The sequence below is a fragment of the Chiloscyllium plagiosum genome, unplaced genomic scaffold (assembly GCF_037043375.1).
Source record: "Chiloscyllium plagiosum isolate Xiang-an unplaced genomic scaffold, Cpla_swu_hap1 HiC_scaffold_28, whole genome shotgun sequence".
Lineage (NCBI taxonomy): Eukaryota > Metazoa > Chordata > Chondrichthyes > Orectolobiformes > Hemiscylliidae > Chiloscyllium > Chiloscyllium plagiosum.
Window position 1 is genome coordinate 15721484 of NW_028270166.1, and position 19180 is coordinate 15740663.

General features: G+C 41.2%; 2 protein-coding genes across 12 annotated transcripts in view; one reads left to right on the plus strand and one right to left on the minus strand.

Annotated features, from left to right (window-relative positions):
• The window catches only part of LOC122565381 (transducin-like enhancer protein 4), a 215465-nt gene extending 206091 nt beyond the window's left edge, over positions 1-9374 (plus strand). For 8 of the 10 annotated variants that reach the window (XM_043721298.2, XM_043721302.2, XM_043721304.2 and 5 more), the window contains 5 exons: positions 1350-1597; positions 3659-3806; positions 6280-6430; positions 6837-6913; positions 7943-9374. In XM_043721298.2, the coding sequence (XP_043577233.1) occupies positions 1350-1597; positions 3659-3806; positions 6280-6430; positions 6837-6913; positions 7943-8050 (732 nt within the window). In that variant the 3' untranslated portion in view covers positions 8051-9374. The remainder of the gene's footprint in view (positions 1-1349; positions 1598-3658; positions 3807-6279; positions 6431-6836; positions 6914-7942) is intronic. The other 2 variants (XM_087976010.1, XM_087976011.1) reach the window with 1 other exon arrangement.
• A 3254-nt stretch (positions 9375-12628) lies between these two features.
• The window catches only part of LOC122565380 (transducin-like enhancer protein 1), a 163900-nt gene continuing 157348 nt past the window's right edge, over positions 12629-19180 (minus strand). For both annotated transcript variants that reach the window (XM_043721297.2, XM_043721295.2), the window contains 2 exons: positions 17444-17520; positions 12629-14433 (listed from right to left, as the gene is read on the minus strand). In XM_043721297.2, coding sequence (XP_043577232.1) covers positions 14326-14433; positions 17444-17520 — 185 coding nt within the window. In that variant the 3' untranslated portion in view covers positions 12629-14325. The remainder of the gene's footprint in view (positions 14434-17443; positions 17521-19180) is intronic.

A 19180-nucleotide genomic window follows, 5' to 3' on the forward strand; every position in this document is an offset into this window, starting at 1 on the left:
CACAGGAATGTGTTTGACTTATCTGCTCTCTGGGCAAATCAGTGATGGGCAATACATGCTGGCCCAGCCAGTAATGGCCCCATCCTGTGAAGGAATAAAAAAGGTCCTGCTGCTTCGACTAGCAGCAAAAAAAAATTACTTTAGTGATGCTCATTAATTAACATCATTGGCCAAGACGCTGGAGTGAACTTGTCTTTCTGCTTCCAGTAGTCACATGGGATTGTTTACACAACTTGGCAGGGGCAGATGGGGCCTTGTTTTAGCATTTCATTTGAAAGGTGGCCCCTCCAGCAGTGCTTCACTCTCTCAGTTCTGTGCTTGATCTTATACTCAGCCTTGCTCTTGTACTCAGGAGTATAGAGTGAGACTTAAGCCCACAGTTTTCTGACTGTCAGATGAGATGTCAAGTTACAAACCATCTTGGCACCATTCAGAATAAAAGAGAAACAAAATGTACCTAGCCCGGCGATCAAATTATAAATGAAAGAAACTTGATCTTGGAAGGTTTTCTCTCAAAACGCCCCACATCCACCAACTTGTATTTTCAAGTGTGTAATCGCTATTCTGAAGGAGTCAATTTGCCCACAGATTGCAAATTAGATAAAAGACCATTTCATTTATTTGGATGAGTTTATTGAAAGGGAGATTTTCTGCTCTTCTTTGAATGGACAGACAAAATCGATTGCATTGATCTTGCGAAGCAGGTGGAAGATTGTTTTATCAACATCCTGGCCCTGCGTCAGTTCCTCAGTCAACCTAAATAATGTTTTGCAAATCCAGCTGTGTTGGTAGATCCCAGTGTTGAGGAATAATTGTGTTCCAAGCCAGTAAGACATTGTTACAAAGATAGCAGATTCTTCAAACTCTGCACCACTTGCCAAACTCTTTGTGGTGCGTTTCCTGGGTAAAGGGAACCTCACTTCCCATTCACACATATCAAAACATTGCAGGTGGTTCACAGTAAAAACTTTCAGGCAGTAACTAGGGCATGAAATCTAGAGGATGTTCCCATCCTTAGCCTAAAGGTGTTGAGATTAAATGCATTGCTGAATGCTGCTGAGAAGCACCTTGGGACGCTTTATTAAGTTAAAGATAATTTATTATTGTTGCTGCTAACCCAATTTTGAAATCAGCTGAATTAATAATGTTGGAAATTTAACCTGGGTCTTTTCTGATTCAGGATCCTGACGAACAGAATTAGCAAAGAACTCTACCTTAGACTAGATTATTGGCTAAAGATTGATTTTGGAAAGTACAGCATGTGTTTCTCTTTTTTAAAAAAGTAGAATTAAATGTCAATCCATTGCAAGCAAGCTCACTTCACAGTTGATCATTCCTAATATTTTCAGAACCGAGACAACTACATTCGCTCCTGCAAACTTCTCCCTGACGGCCGTACTCTGATAGTTGGTGGAGAGGCCAGCACACTTTCGATCTGGGATCTGGCTGCACCAACTCCACGAATAAAAGCTGAATTGACTTCATCAGCGCCCGCTTGCTATGCCCTCGCCATCAGTCCTGACGCTAAAGTCTGCTTCTCATGTTGCAGTGATGGCAACATTGCTGTATGGGATTTGCATAATCAAACCCTGGTCAGGTAAGGCTCTCGTTAAAAATGTTCAATGGTGTTTTTCTCAGTTGTTTGTTTGTTCCTGATATTACTGACCCGTGGCATTACAGGTGAAGGCAGCTTCCAGGAACCTTGCCCTGTTGGTTGAGAAGCTCCCCAATGAATATTTGAAGGATTAATCAATTGGCGATGGCTATTAAAACATACCTTGATCCTGATCATAATTGTCATTTAATCTCTGCAAATGTGAACTTTCATTTAGGTTCCAGCTGGTTGAGTTTTTGGCTGGACACTGACTTAATTCGATATTCTGGATAGAAAGTTAATGAGGGGCAATGCCAAGATCAAAATACATTCTGGAATTCTGTACACAGTACAACCTCGATTATCCAACATCAATTATCCAAATTTCGGATTATCCGAAAAAGATCTTAAGGTCCTGTAAAAACGGCATTATGCAACTCAGCATTCTGTTATCAGTTAAACGGTATTATGGCATGCATTGCCAGATAACCGAGGCATGTTTGATAACCGGCACTCAAATTACCACTTGTTCATGGTCAGATCGATTATCCAAACAATCAGTTATCCGAACAAAATATTCTCCGCCCGTTTCGTTCAGACAGTCGAGGTTGTTCTGTAATAGGGATCCACTGGAAGTGCCATCACTCATTGGACTTCTTGTGTACTTATATAAGAAATCCATGTAGTTTAGGGATGTACTTACCTGGAGTTCATCATATTACAAAGGATTGTTTTATTTCATACCCTACATTAAGGAATAACATATTGGAATTCTTTTTGGGAACAGTCAATACCTAGCTACTTTAGTTGTCCCAATTACAGGAGCACAAGTTATGATTGTTTACAATCAGTATAATTGTATTACCTATGTTTCCATAGGTACCCATGTAGGTATCTGATAGAAGATTAGAGGATGGAAATTTCCCAAGTTACGGCCTAGGCAGCTGAAGATCCATCTGTCAAGCGTGGAATAATAAATATCAGGCTGAGGTCAGAATTGTAAATGTGCAGAGATTTTGGAGGGTTGTATTGCTGGAGGAAGTGAGAGTTAGGTAGGGGGCTGGTCCAATGAAAATGAGGGTGCAACCAGGAAATAGCTGAGTTTTGTAAAGTAGGAATTGCCTCAGCTGTGTCTTTCATAGACACTGCATCTGAGACAGAATAGTGACAGAGATATTGTGATTGATTTGGGAAGGGAAAGATCAGGAAGGATTCCCCTCCTAATCACCAGATGGGAGCTCTGCCAATACTACATGCAAGTGGACATGGGTGAGTGCAGGATCTGGAAGTGGGGGCTGGGTGGGGGGGGGCGGGGCACGGCTATATAACTGAAAAGCCATGTTGCCAGTGACCATCCAGATTCATATTTGAATAATAGCAACCTACTAAAAGATGGCCAACCACTATGGGACATTTCAACAACAGGATTTCTGCCAGGGCTGTGATCGGGGGCGGGACAAGATATGGTACCACTAGTCTGTTTGCCCATTCCCAAGCTCCATCGCAAGCCTTAGCTGTTTCTGGGGAGACAGGATTGAGGGTGGGCCTGGGGAGAGGAAAGTGGCAGAATAACCACATGTGGCAATAAGCTGACCCAACCTGATGATGGCAACTTGAGGCCAGTTAAATGGTACCGAATGAAGTTTTCCAATCAGTCGTTATTGCTAATGGCTGGCTGTTTTGAAGTTATTCCAGATTTTTAAAAAAAATTGAATTAAACTTTCACCATCTGCCGTGGTGGCCTTTGAATTTGTGTGCCCAGAACATTTTCCTGGGGTTCTGAATTGCTAGTCTGGTGACATTACCACCATGCCAACACCTCCCATTTTAATGACTATCCTCTTCCCTGTCGTCCAGTAAGGAGGGCCTGCACACATCTGGTCCCACTCTTACATGGGCCATCCTCCCACCAGCAGACCAAGGACCCAGTGCTCCAGTGAGTGCTATCTGCAGGCCGCTCTGCAGAGGATATTCCCACTTCCTCTGGAATCTATTCTCCTGTATACAAGACATCTCCAAATAGAAATCTTTAATCTCATCCTGTTTTTATTTTTCTGTATGCAGGCAGTTCCAGGGCCACACAGATGGGGCCAGTTGCATTGACATTTCAAACGATGGGACTAAACTGTGGACTGGTGGCCTCGACAACACAGTCAGATGCTGGGACCTGAGAGAGGGACGTCAGCTACAGCAGCATGACTTCACATCCCAGGTACAAACCGTCCGAGATACTACCGGGAGGGAGTGGTGACCATGCGAGCTGATTAAGTTCAAAACAATCCACTTCGATATGTATTTTAATGCTCTATGAAGACTTAAAAAAACAAGTACATTCACCACAAAATATAACTTTAGGCCAGAGACAGTAATAAATACTTTAATGTAAAGCAATTGGTGTGAAAGGGTTAACTCGGAAGCTTTGGAATAGCTCTGCTCATTGATACAGAAATGGCCATCTCTGGAAGGAACTGTCAGCGCAGAGTTGTAGTTCCAGGTTAGTCAGTTTACAGTCATATAACATAGACCAAGCTACTAGTGTTTTGGTGGATTGCATTGTTTAATTAGTGTTAATATAGTTAATCAGTCTTAAACTAATATAATCTGTTAGCTTAGTTAGTATGGAATAACCTATTTCTTGTTACTTAAATAAGTGTCTCTCCTGCTGAAGACATATTATTGATTAATGCCTCAGGATTTAATACGACCTCACAGCCGCACAGACTAGCTGGAGAAGAAAGGTCAATGTTAGCAAACTGACATAAAGATAATCCAATTACAACCAAGTGCCAGCTGTGGGGCATCTCTTACAACAAAGAGCATTGTAATTGTGTACGATCCAAAGCGAATCCTCCTGCTTTGCGTTTCCCCTTATAGCTTTAGAGCCTTGTGTCCTCCTATCTAACCTGAGAGAAGCCACTCTCTATTTACCTGCCCTATTATTAAAAAGTACACTAGTCTCCCATTCCCTGTGGTAATAAGGTTCTGTACAGACACTACTTTCAACTCTTTTCCTCTGTCTATTCTTGGCAAACGACTGTTGCCTCTGGAGAGTGCTGTGAACTCCATAACAGTAGGATGAAGCACGAGTTGTTACCAATTTGTCAAAGATGCTGGAAGCAGTGAGAGCTCTTTGAAATGATAAATGAAGTATATCACATGAGATCCAAGTCTTTTGGTTTAAATTATGTTCTTTTCCTTTTTGAGTAATATGCTGAACAACCCAGCAATAGCACAGTGCAGTAAAAGCAGAAAAGGCTGGAATTACTCAACAGATCTGGCAGCATCTTTGGAGAGAGAAACCCAGTCAATGTTTTTAGTCTAATTTCAAGTCTAAAAGGATACCTTTGAGATTTGGCAGAAGTCATACTTGATCCAAAATGAGAAACCTGGTCTCTACACTGTGCTGAAGACTTGCTGCAGCTTTCCAGGATTTTCAAATTTCCAGCATTCAATTTTTTTTTGTGAATGACACTCTTTAATTAATATTTGTCCTATGTGACACAAGTTAATGCCCTGTTATCACCATGCCTGCTGTGGAGATCTGTTGAGAAGCTGAGAAAAGCACATTTGCTAATCTGAAAGATTATTTGCAACGATGTAAAGATATCCAACAGTAGCACATCCACAGACAATCATTCGGTTTAGTTTGCCAGTCTGCATCGGTGTCTTTTGATTAAAGCAACAAGAGAAGGTCTCAATCTTTAGGGTAGCCCAAGACTTTTCTAACTCTGTAGTTAGAAGCCTGTGCAGCTGTGGTTTGTTCAGAACAGTTTAACATCTGAAACTCGGGAGCATCATGACTCCCTGTCTAAGTCTGAGCGATTGAGGGTGGATAACAAATAACTAATCAGTCAGAAGTCACATGACACCAGGTTATAGTCCAACAGGCTTATTTGAAATCACACAAACTTTCGGAGCACAGCCAGGGGCTGTTCGACTATAACCCGGTGTTGTGTGACTGCTGACTTTGTCCACCCCAGTCCAACACCAGCACCTGCACAAAATAAATCATCAATTTTATCAATCAGCTTGTTTATTCTAGCTATAACCAATACACCTACTTCAACCAAGATACGTTTGAAGAAACAGGTATCATTTGACCAAGTCTGCACCCAAAATGTTGACTGGACCTGTTGTTGAGGGTCAGTTAACTCAGTTGGCTAGGTGGCTGGTTTGCATTGTCCAGTGATGTCACCAGCACAGGTACAATACCCACAGTGGCTACAGTCACCATGACAGTCCCACCCCCCCTTTGCCTGAGGTGTGGTGACCCTCAGGTTAAATGTCATCTCTCTCTCTCTCTCTATTGAGAGGATGATCCTCTGTGACTTTGGTGATTTTTGTTCTAAAACATTTCTTACTTTTAACACAACTTCCAATTTCTTTCTTGGCATCCATTATAAAGTTCGGTAAAAACATGAAATGGTTGATGTAGATTCTGTTGTCTGATCTATTATAATTTGTGTTAGCCAGTTAATGGAGCAGGTGATTGGTCTACAACTGCTCCATTTCATATTTCACAGCCAAGAATAAAAAGCAAACCCTCTGCTGTCATTCAGGTACCTTTTTAATACATGCTGTAACTGGCCTTTAAGGTCAATGCACTGGGGTTGTAAAGGGATTGCTGAATAACAAGTTGATGATTAGTGAAGACATTGCTGAAAAGCCGATGGGTCCTGTTTCAGATTTTCTCCCTGGGGTACTGCCCGACTGGGGAGTGGCTGGCTGTCGGGATGGAAAGCAGCAACGTTGAGGTTTTACACGTCAACAAGCCAGACAAATACCAGCTTCACCTCCATGAGAGCTGTGTACTTTCACTCAAATTTGCCTGTTGCGGTAAGAAATGTCTCAAGTTTATCAGTCACCACGTTGTATAGAGCCGTGTATTAGATGTCGTATCAGTGTGAACATGTTTGCTTCCTGTTAGCTATAATACTACTGCTCCTTTTTAAAATAGTGGCTGGAGGGGTCTTTGACTTCTAAGGTGAATGTAAATAAGAGATGGCTTACATTAAGATGGCTCGTCTGAAACATAGCGCTGCTCAGTACTGTACTGGAGCTAGGACTGAGCTATAGCAGAAAAGCCGAGCTGGTAATAAAGGTCTCAGGAGTGCAGTGTGACCAGGTTGTTATTACCTCAATGATCAAACCAACATTGTTAGTTATTAAAGAAACACATTGCAAACTTAAGATTTTAGAAACAAATCACAGTGCAAATCATAAATTTGATTTGATTTTTCAGGTAAATGGTTTGTAAGTACTGGAAAGGACAACCTCCTGAATGCATGGAGGACTCCATATGGAGCCAGTATATTTCAGGTACCTGTCTGTTAGGGAATAACTCATAGATATCAAGGGCCTCACTTCTTAACAGGCTCCTTTTTGATGTACTGTATTCTGTGCTCGTGATTTTCCATTTGCTAACTTTTGTGTTCAATTCTGCTTGTGGCCAGTGTTCCAAACTGGCATTTAAAGGCAGTCAAACCCCATCTGTATCTGCCCTTTTGCTATCCTCTTATTGACACAGGAACAAGGAAACAGAAGTAACGTTCATTAACCTACTCCACAGACAAAAACGTCATGAGGGCAGGCCCAGAATAATGGGGGAAATAAGCCTGCTGATAATACTGAATACTTCAAAATGCCACTGTTAAAAACAGCTAATTTGAGAACTGAATTAACAGTGTTTATATTTTCTTGCCAAGCTCCTAAAGACCTAAAATATTTGGGGAGAAAACCCCAAAGAACTGCTAACGCTGGAAATCAGAAACAAAAACAGAAATTGCTGGGAAAATTTAGCAGATTTGGCAGCATCTGTGGAGAGAAAGCAGAGTTAACATTTTGGGATCCAATGACCTTTCTTCAGAGCATAGAAGTTCATTGCTTAATTATAATTATTCCTGTGTGACACCATTTTCCACAAATGGGCAAGATAGAGATTCTCAAATCAACCTGTTCCAAGATGTTATTAAATGCCTCTGGAGCAGGTGGGAATTGAACCCAGGCCTCCTACCTCAGAGGCAGGGACATTACCACTGTGCCACAAGAGTGCCTCACAAACGGCCCTCGTATAGAGATAACAATAAGTGGCTTCAATGGCTCTGATTGACAAAGATAGTTCACCAGCATTCCCAGTCCTAATAGCTTTGCCTGCTTTAGAATACCCCTCATGCAGCAGGGGCAAGGACACCAGCTACCGGATTTGGGACTGTCCAAGAGTTAAAACTGGAAGTGGGGTTTGTGGGGGGGGGGGGGATCTTTACATGCAAAAAAAAGAGGCTGACATGTTATGAGGTAATCGCTTTAAAAAAAACTGAGTTAGTCACACCATTTTTTTTTTCTCTCAAGTCAAAGGAATCGTCCTCAGTGCTGAGCTGCGACATTTCCGTGGACGACAAGTACATTGTCACCGGCTCGGGTGACAAGAAGGCTACAGTCTATGAAGTGATTTACTGAACAGCAACCCCTCAGCCAGCAAGAAATCTAAAGGGACACCCAGCTGTTAAGAACATTGTATTTAACTTGGGACAAAGTTCAGGACAACAACAGCTACTGCCAAAGCAGACTGCATTTGTACTGTTCAAGGCTGCAATATACTATAGAGCAAAACCTTCAGATGTTTAGGCAAAAGCAAAACAGGTGGGGCGTTTGTCTTGTTTATACAACATAGTGAATCGTAATTGTGAAAATGTACATACTTTTGGAAACAAAATGGTTTTGTGTTGGCCTGTTTAGCCACAAAATGATCATTCATGGATGAAGTCCTTTCTTTTATACTGTCTTTACCTTCAGCAAGCAGGAACTCCTGCTGAAGAAAGCCTTGTACTTAATATTGATTGACCACATCCACCACTGTATAGGGGACAAATGCACTGCGTAGAACTACTTTGTGATTTAAGCAACAGTCTATATGTGAAGTGTTGAATGTTATTGTCTGAGTAGCATCTCTAATTCTAGCATTGGTTTCTTTTTCATAAAAAAACTCGTGCCACACACTTGTGCAGGACACTGCTCTACAAGGCATTACCAAAGGGATAAAAGTTGCTATTTAACTCTGCTGTCTTGTACTGTGATCACTCTTCATCTCGTTTCCATCCAGTAATCATTCACGCCTTTCTGACTTAGAGTGGGAAAAAATGTTGTTGGAAAGTCTATGCTGATTGTACCACTAAAATATACTTTGCAACCAACGGGAGGTAGACATGGTGACGTCTTTGTTCTGCTCACGATATCCTAAATACTAATACAACTAAGAATCAGTTTAACATCTTTGATGCCCAATGGATTCAGATATCACTCTTGTTACTGTCCATATTTAATAACTAAAAATGAGGTTGTGGAGGCCTGTCTCCCTCCCCCACCAGTAAGTTATTTCCTGGAGAATGCCTCAGTCTTGCAGTGCACTGTGCAAGTACAGATAATAAAGTGCTATTCCAAGAGGATTGGGATCAATGCATCGTCACAGTAAGGTGCCCCGTTCTGAACATGTGAAGTGAGTGTGTGCTTTTGTGAAGCTAGAGGAGGAAGATGAGTGATGCAGTGTCCTCCCTCGTGTGTGACTCAAAAGATGTAGGTTAAGGAAAAGTGAACAGAGAGACAGCGTGTATGATGTACTATAATATATTGCAGCTTCAAAAAATATTTTTTTTGGCACATGAATGTGCATTTCAAGAACAAGTTTCTCTTTTGTACAGGTCTATGTAAGTGAGTGACTGTAGAACACTGCTGTATAGTAAGTAAAAACACAAAAAAAATTCCATTAAACATGCACCACTCTGCCCATCACTGTACTGTCTGTTGAGTGTTCCGTAACTGAAGAGGAAAAGCTAGAAACATAACTAGTTTTAAAAGCAAAGCATATATTTATATTTAAAATATTTATAATAGTTTAAGTGAATTCAAACTGACTTACTTAATAGAGTGACGTTTAGGTTAAAAGTTGAGACAAATCAATTGTCTGAGTGGACCATTTTGTGAAAGTGGCAATTATAATGTCGTTGGTTAAATGGAAGTCTATCCCCAAATAACAGACTAGCAGTCTTCTTTATAGAAACTTACAATATTCAAGAAGCTTGATGCCATCCAGGAGAAAGCAGCCATTGGTACCATATTTGCTCATTCCATCACTGATGCTCCGTAGCAGCAGCTGTCTGTACTAGATATAAGATGCACTGCAGAAATTCACCAAAGGTCCTTAGAAAACACCTTCCAAACTCTGCCATCTAGGAGGACCAGAGCATCAGATACATGGGTTAACACCACAAGTTCCTGAAGGGCATTGTGGGCCTGACTGCAACGGTTCACCAAAGGCAGCTCACCATCACCTTCCTAAGGGCACCTGGGCAATAAATGCTGTCCCTGACTGAAATGCCCACGTCCCAGGGACAAATAAACAAAAAAGAAAGCAAAATGCAACTGTCGCCAGTTGAGTGCAATTCTGCCACCGTGCAGAGTCATTTGATTTCAGCTGTGAAACAGGTTCTGCTGCTTCCATGCAACCACACCAATGGCACAGGACAAGAAAACCTGTTGGGAATTAAAGCATTTGGCAAAATGCATGACCCTCATCATGAGCACTGACTTGGTGAGATGTTGGCAAAACAATATGCAGTACATCAATTAAGAAACAAAAGGTGTTTAATGGCAGTACACACTTGTTCATTTTAATATCAAAATCTGATGGCCCTAAACTTCCAATGGGAATATAGGTATTGTAGCTGTATAGACTGCAGTTACATCTCAGGATCGTGCAAAGGTGCCCTGGAAGTTCAAATTTCTGATGGGCAATTACCTGCCAGCTGGAAATCTCCAAAACATTCCAACTTTCCATTAGCTTTGGAGACTTGAGGGTTGCGACAGACTTAACTGAATAGTTAGCAGGAAGAGTTTAAACCTGCTCAAATTCAAAAGGTAGTTACTAAGTGGAGGCATTCTGTTTCCACCACAGTCACTCAACGGAGTTAACATTTTGAATCCAATGATCCATTATCAGAAGTGGTTCTGAAGAAGGGTCATTGGACTGAAAGCATTAACTGTTTTTCACTTCACAGATGCTGCCAAACTTGCTGAGCTTCTCTAGCACTCTATGCTCCTTTCATACTTAAAGGAACTGGCTCTGAAAATCTGATCGACTAGAAGGCTAGTGGAAAAATAATGGTTTCAGTTTTATGCCTCATCTGAAAGATGGCACCAGTGACAATGCACTGTGCCCTGAGTACAGCGGTGCCCATCTTCATTATATACTGAAGACTTGCAAAGCTGTTTGAACGTGTAAATATGAAATCAATGAGTAATCTGGCACTGTTTTCCTGCCAATACCAGTGAAGGAACATTGGGCAAATTTGCAATTCATAGACTTATAACCAGCAGCAGTCTTCAGCAAAGATGGCCATCAACTTCATTAAAAGTTGGTTCGTGTTTAATTGGATGTGTGTATATTTTTGTGTTATCCAATTGCAATAGACCAGAAGTTCACAAGTCTGACTAAAGAGACATAACCGAAATAGACATCACATACAAAATAGTTTATTGGGAACTTAAAGGAATAAACTACAAATTCATCCCAAACTGGGATGGAAAAGCATGAAAGATGGAAGGGTTCTGGACATTACAAATCACCATATTGGGCAACAAAAAAGAAAACGTGTATCACAGAAGAATTTAGCAATTTATCTCCTCCCTAAGAAAGGTTTGAGGCACAGTTATCAAAGAGAATATACAAGTGGATAATTAGGGCACAGTTAATGCATACACTCAGTCAATCAAGTTAATTGTGGAGGCAAAAAATGTGTAAACCTTCTGGCATTTTTACAGAGCCATAACAAGGGACTGACCCAAACAATGTATTGACCAGTTGCCCCATGGATCTGAACTGGTCAGATCTGGTGCTGACCTCAGCACACTTGTTGCTGGAGATTTCACTGAAAAGAAAAAATGGTCTTCACAGTAACTTTGATGTTCCCATTCCTTTGCCATAGAGTGTACCATTCCCAATACAAGAACCAGAACATCTACATCTAGTTTTGGAATGGGCCAAAATGGGAACAAGTGAGAGGAAGAAGGAAAGAGGTGTATAACATATTCAATAAATAGAAATAACAAATGGCGGGAAAAAAAGTGTTGAATAAAATACAGAAGAATGTGATAGCAGGACAGCTCAAGACTAAAATGAATCAAACCAAACAAGTCAATTATTTGGTTTATGCTTTGCCGCACATGCTATTCAGCAGGTTTTTCCAGATTTTCTGAAAGGAATCTAACTTTCTCATGATTTTCACACTCTGTGAAACCGCAAAGACACACAAAGTAGTCATTTCTCAGAGAATAGCTGCAGCCTTGGCTATTTTCTCCAGAGGGTCAAAACTCCAAAGCTAATCAAGCATCTTTCTGCTTGTTTAAAAATAACTCAACAACTTACAGGCAGTTTCTTTTGGTCCATCTGGAAAATGCAAAGAGTCCTGGGGAAATATTATGGAATGAAGTTGTGAGCGTTGTCAAAAGCTCTTCTGAAACCTCATGAGAAAGGATCTGTAGCTCAGGTCCCATGTTCTATCTAAAAGATCCCTTACAACCACATTACCTTCAAAAGACAATGAAAACAGCTCTGTTAAATGTACTTTTAGGCTACTAGTGAGCTATGCAGGCCATGAAGAACCTAGTTCAATCACTAATCTGTACTGAATTAACTAATTTCAGAGTTGGTTATAGTCCTACAATTGGCCTGAGGACTAATTTGGAAGTGACAGGCTGGATTGGGAAGCAAACGGTGTGAGGATTAGGTCTTGATTCTTACTCCTGTTTACCAGTGACCTCTGTTGAAAAGCAGGTTGAGATGTTAATGACAGGATCTTACATGAAGGTAGTATCTTCCCAAGTCACGTATCCTTATACAGACACATTGGTAGGGTCAAATGCAACAGTCTGGGAAAAAAAACTGGAAAATTAATTGTGTGGAACTGTATGGCTGCAAGAAGTCGGCATTTTGAAGAATAGCGAGTTGTAGGGTGCTGGGACCAAACAACAGAAAACATGCCATTAGCATCATCATTTCTTTTAATGTCATGGGTGGAGCAAAAATGGAAGTGAAGACAAAAACACATTAAAAGTACCAATCGCTCTCAAACTGAATGGCTGAGCCAGAGCTACGTCGCAAGTTAAAAGTGAAAAGCATCATCCTGTTGCCTAGATGTTAATTGGACAGAGTGTTTCGCCTACAGATCATCTCATTGTCTCAAAACAAGTGGACACTGTTGCAAAAACCTATGCAAGAATAAAGAAATCCAAATGCCTTTTAAAACAAAATGAAACACGATGACTCCTTTCCAAATCCAAGCTAGCTTGGCAACAGCGTTGTACTATCTTCCTGTTACTCAATGGCTATAAACCGATTTTCAGAAAACACAGAATAAATGTTCAGCTTCTCAACCCACTCAGACACAAATGGACTGTAATGGCCTGTGATCCTTTAGTTTAAATGATGTGGATTCCTCTCAGCTGTGCTGTACAGTACCCAGTTTGTTCACTCGCTCCTCAGCTGGACAACATGGGGCACAGATTTGCAAACTTTTTTTAGGTAAATGAATAAAATTGATGGCTTGGATTGCTATAAACAGTCTATTTCATAATATCACATTTATGGTCTACCACACTAAGTGCAATTGTTGTTCTCTCCTCCTATCACCACAAAAAATTACTTTGAGTTTAACCAAAAGAGCGATTACTCCACGTGATTTGGAGATGCCAGTGTTGGACTGGGGTGTACACAGTTACAAATCACACAGGTGGTTGTTGTTGAAGGAGCAGCGCTTCAAAAGCTAATGCTTCCAATTAAACCTGTTGGACTTTAACCTGGAGTTGTGTGATTTGTAACTTTGATTACTCCAAAGTGTGACAATCATTTCGCACAATGGTGGTAGCTACATTCTTTGGCACAGCAGAGAATTAGCCATGCCAGGTGGTAAGCAAGAGCAAAACTGAATGATGAACGGGTGAACACAACCAGCAGTCAAATTATCAATGCAAGCAACTTCCTATATTCACATTTCAGCAGTGGTCTATGGGAAGTTTACATGTAAAAACACCAGCTTATAGTGATGGGGAGAGAGATCAGGAAAGAGAAAGGTGCGCAAATTAAGGTTTAGTGTTTCACGCTGTCTGACAAATAACAAACAGCACACTGTAAAAAGATGCTTTTTCATAAATATGTTTTAAAACGCAACTCATCGCAAAAATCTTCAGACACAATGTTCAGTTTCTGTAAGGACCTTCTCCGATCCAGGGGCAGCACACTGTTGAAAGGAGTTACCTCTGTCTAAAAATTAAAATCAAGCAGCTTCAGATTTCTCCCCATCAAGTTATGAAACCCAACAGTGGATTTTAACATTACAAATAACAAAAAGGAACAATGAAAAAAATGTACAATTAATGTTACCCTAAACATTAACATCAAATCTGGAGTTAGTGGGACTGTGGAATCTTGAGTAACCCTTCCTCTTCAGGTGAACATCCACCATTTTGGTCTACTCATATATCCTCTTTCGTTAAAGCAAGTCAAAGTTAATTTCAACAACCAAATCAAGGCCACATCAGAAAATCTTCCTGCGAGGACGAAAATTCCATTCAACATGATCCTTGGGTAATACGCTTCACTGATCCAGGTTCCAGGTCTCTTCTTCAAGGTTAAAGGCTCCCTCCCCCCACAATCCCATCCCTTCCAATAAAGGTCTGAATCCTCAGTAAATTACTTCATAAACCGTGGCCTTCTTGTCCCCTGAGCCAGTAACAACATATTGGTCATCAACTGAGATGTCACAGCATAGTACAGATGAAGATTCTTTGGACTGAAAAGAAAATGAAATCCTGTCAGTAACAACGATAATGACTTATCTATTTGATGTTCCCTCTAAGCCCATTTATACAATCATTCGGAGGTTGCATGCATGCCCATTGATAGCCAGCTGCATTCCAAGCATTGACTTCAGGTTTCAGAAGCCATTGCTGCACATGGACCTTGGAGGCCCATGCCCCAGGTCAGGTAATTAGAAGGAAAATTGCTTACGTTTATATAGCACCTTTGACACATTAAGTCATCCCAAGTCCCTTGAGAAGAGTACAAAAAGAGGGTACAACACAGGAATGTGAAGCAGAAATAGAGCACAATATTTAACCTTTTTATTGTAACTAACATTGTGGTTTCACCAACTGAACGCCTCCTGCATGAATTAATCTACATTTGAATAGGAAATGAGGTATGAAGAGAGACTGGATCAGTTAGAACTATATTCAGTAGAGTTTAGACGAATGAGTGGGTATCTCACGAGAATCCTATTAAATTCTAACAGGGTTAGACAGGGTGAACATCGGAAGGATGTTCTTGATGACCAGGGAGTCTAGAAACAGAGGTTATAGTCTAAGGACACAAGGTAGGCCATTTAGAAATGAGATGAAGAGAAACTTCTTCACCCAGACAGTGGTGAGACTATGAAATTCTGCCACAGAACACTGAATGTTTCAAGAAGAAGTTAGCTAAAGTACTTAGGGCTAAAGGGATCAAAGGGTTTGGGGAGGAGGTGGGACCAGGATACGGAGTTGGATGACAGCCATGATCACATCGAATGGACAAGTAGGCCTGAAGGCCTGAATGGCCTATTCCTGCTCCTGTTTTCTATGTCTCTGTGGTTCCACAGGCACTGACAACCATGACTGTGCCTCAAGGTCAAAATGATGAGCACTGTGCTATCCAAAGACAGTCTCATCTGAAACCTGCCATGTACCTACATAGCTTTTCCATCAGAAACCATTCAATATGAATCAGGATAAGGAGTTCTGTTGGTTTTTGCCCTTTTTTAATCAAAAGGCAGTGTGACAAATTGCAGCAGCACTATTGTTCCTACAGCTGAGATCAATTAACATGAGCCACTGTGCTATCAGACTTCAGCACAGGCATAGCGAACCAAATAGTCTCATTTTTCACTGTTAGCTTATGTTAGGTGATGTATTTTTGGTTGGAAAATCATTGAAAGACAATATAAAACCAGCATTTGTTGGACCTCAGCTGGAGTATTGTGTACAGTCTGCACACAATATTACAGGAATGTATGAGAGAGTGCAGAAGCTGGGTCAGAATCCTGGAATTCCCTCCCTAATGGCATTGTGGGTCAACCCACAGCAGGTAGAACGCAGCAGTTCAAGAAGGCAGCTCACCACCACCTTCTCAAGGGGCAACTAGGGACGGGCAATAACAGCCAGCGATACCTGCATCCCACGAATGAATTTTCAGAAAGCAATTTACAAGAATCCAGGGATGAGGAATTTCAGTTGAGGATAGATTGAAAGAGTTAGGAAGAGAAAACAGCTAAGCAGGAATCTGGTAGAGGTCTTCAAAATTATGAGTGGATTGGATAGTGTACAGAGAGAAAATGTACCTTCTCGTAAAAGGAAATGGAGCAAGAGAGCACAGATTTTAAGTGACCTGCAAAAGGAGCGAACGTGAGTTGAGGAAAGAAACTTTGCTACACAACAATTAGTCACAGTGTGGAAAGCACTGCCGGTAAGTGTGGTGGAGCCAGGCTCAATTGAGATGGCATTGGGTGATTATTCTGGATAAAAATAATGTGCGAGGGAGTGGGGTAAATACAGGAGACTGGCATTAGACAATGATGCCCGTTTGAAGAGCCAGTGCTGATACAATGCCGTGACATTTCTGTAATTCTGTGACATAGTCAGCACAGACCAGAAATCAAAACTTAACCATGGAGGAAGCAGAGTCTTTGAATATTTTTACACAGAGTAGATAAATCCTTGATAAACAATGGGGTGAAAGGTTGTCAGGGATTAGCAGGAATATGAAGAAATCAGTTCAGAGAGCAGTCTAGAGGGAACGAGCAGCTCACTCCTGCTCCTAACTAATTTATTTGTAACCTGTAATTTCAGGAAACTTTAGATTGCACCTTATCCACCTTCTTCTACCACTTACTTCAACTGTTATTCGAGAAGGCGCATGCTCCTTGTCCCTGTTTCAACAGCCAAAAGCATTAATCTTGGCCAAGCACACAATAGCTCTCCAACTTCCTCAACTGACTGAGATCAGTCAACTGAGATCCGAATGGGGATTGAGCCAAGAAACCCCTTGCCTTATCTGCCTGACGCAAGTGGGTAAACCTGTCACATTGTGCTTAATAACTGAATTAGCCCCAAGATATACATGGTAGGACGTGATTTTGAAATAATAACTCTTGCTCTTCGCCAAGAATGCAATAAAAATTTTTACTGCTGCATGTGTGCGACAGACAAATTATCAGTCCGCCTCAAGCTATGCAAGTGTTTGTATGATGCATAGTGAGAAATCAAGGAAGAATTTCCCCTAAATTAACTGTAACACCTCGTTTTTGAAAACAAAAGACAATATGAAAAGTTCCTCAGGGACTGAAAATACCAGCAATGCCACTTTGCACAAAATATGCTACACAGGATGGTCAATTGTGAATGTGCAGGCATTATCCGATATCTCCCAAATCTCAAAGTTCTCACAAAAGGACGGGAGTAAAATGAATCCATTAGGAGAGCTTGGCAAGGATATTTTAACCAAGGGCACATGTGCACATCTTTGCATTATTCAAAAGCAACGTCAGCTCAATGTATGTGAAAAGCTTTTTATGAATAAGTAGGTGCCAAACTTTCCTGACAACTGTTCCCATAAGATTTAATTTTCACTTCAGTTCCCCACAAGTTGTGAGTTAATTGACAAGATGTTTTCAACTCGGATGCGAACAGCATCTAAAACCATCAGGCATAAGCCACCTTCCCTGGCAACCAACCCCAGTTCCAATCCCCTTTATGGTTGTTTCCTACCTGGAATATACTTGCTCCATACGGTACTCTCCATGCATTGAGAAGGTTGTCTTTTCCAGTGCTTACAAACCATTTACCTGAAATGAAGACGGAGAGAGTCAGCACACAAATGGTTTTGCACTGAACAGGGTTGGTCCCCGCCTGCAGGTGTTTACAAATGTGAGTCTCAACATCAGCAGCCCCTTTGTGAATCACACAGCAATGTAGTACTTATCCTCCTCTGGCACACAGTGGGACTTGGGGAAGAGCAGTTACCAACCTGACAGTATGAAAGAGTTGGATGTTAGCAAGAAGGTTCTCCAACTCAAGTCAGTACAACACTGCGTGTTCATTCACCTCCCTCAAATCAAGCTAAGTCATTTCTATAAGATTGTTTTCTCAAGGAATCAAATCTTCAATTTACTTTTAACTTTTTATTCATTCACAGGATATGAGTGTCGCTGGCCAGGCCAGCATGTATTGCCCATCCCTAATTGCCCAAAGGGCAGATAAGAGCCAACCACATTTCGGTGGGTCTGGAGTCTGTGTAGGCCAGATCAGGTAAGGATGGTAGATTTGGGGCACAGTGGCCCAGTGGTTAGCGCTGCTGCCTCACAGCACCAGCAGACCTGGGTTTGATTCCACCCTTGGATCACTGTCTGTGTGGAGTTTGAACATTCTTCCTGTGTCTGCGTGGGTTTCCTCTCACAGTTCAGAGATGTGCATGCTGGGTAGATTAGCCACGGGGAATACAGGGTTACAGTGATAGGGTACAGTGATGGGTCTGGATGGGACGCTCTTCGGCGGGGGTCGGTGTGGACTCGATGGGCCGAATGGCCTGAGTCCACACTGTAGGGATTCTATGATTTCCTTTCTGAAAAGCATTAGTGAATTAGCTGGGTTTTTATGACAATTGACAATAGTTACATGGCAATCATTCGACCAACTATTTACTCTAGATCATGTTTTTGTATCAAATTCAAATTCTACCATCTGCCACAGTGACATTCAATCACTTTTCCCCAGTCCATTAGAGCTAGCATTCTGGATTGGCATTCCAGTGACATAACCACTACACCACTTTAATTGCTGGATTGAAAATCTTCTTTAATTGATATCAAGACCATTCTTTGAAAGGTACTGATGATAATAAACTTGTATTTTTTCTGTCAACCCCACATATTGGTTATTTTTTAAGGTTCCCTGAATCTTTCAATAACCAAAACGAGGGACTGTAACAGAATTTACTCTCAGGCCATGCATCTGAGTAATACAAGAAAAATCCAATGAATATTTACCTTCCTTCCAATGGAAGAAGAAGAAACATCAAACACCAGCTTGACAGATAGAACATCTCCTGTTTATCCAGTGACACCATTTTATCAAACAATCTCTAGTGCAATTATCGAGTTAAAACTGATTTAAGTGATTACTTAGAAGCACCATAAAATTTGTTGATCCATACCAGGATTACATAGAGTGGAGCGATCATTTCAAAAGGTTACCTTGAAGATGATTAAAAGTTCAGTTTGGGACTAACATCAGTAAAAGCCTCATGACACTTAGTTACTCAATGATACACTCAGAGTGGAGCAGTAACTATGGAATCCAGAGATGACCAAACTGCTTTGAATAGATTGCGGATCTGCCTACAGGAAGACAAAATCCCTTCTCTTTCCGAGGTTGTGTCTCAGGAATGGCTGTGCAGTATCGAAGCTCACTCAAAACTTTTTGTTGAAGTTTCAATGTAGACATCCA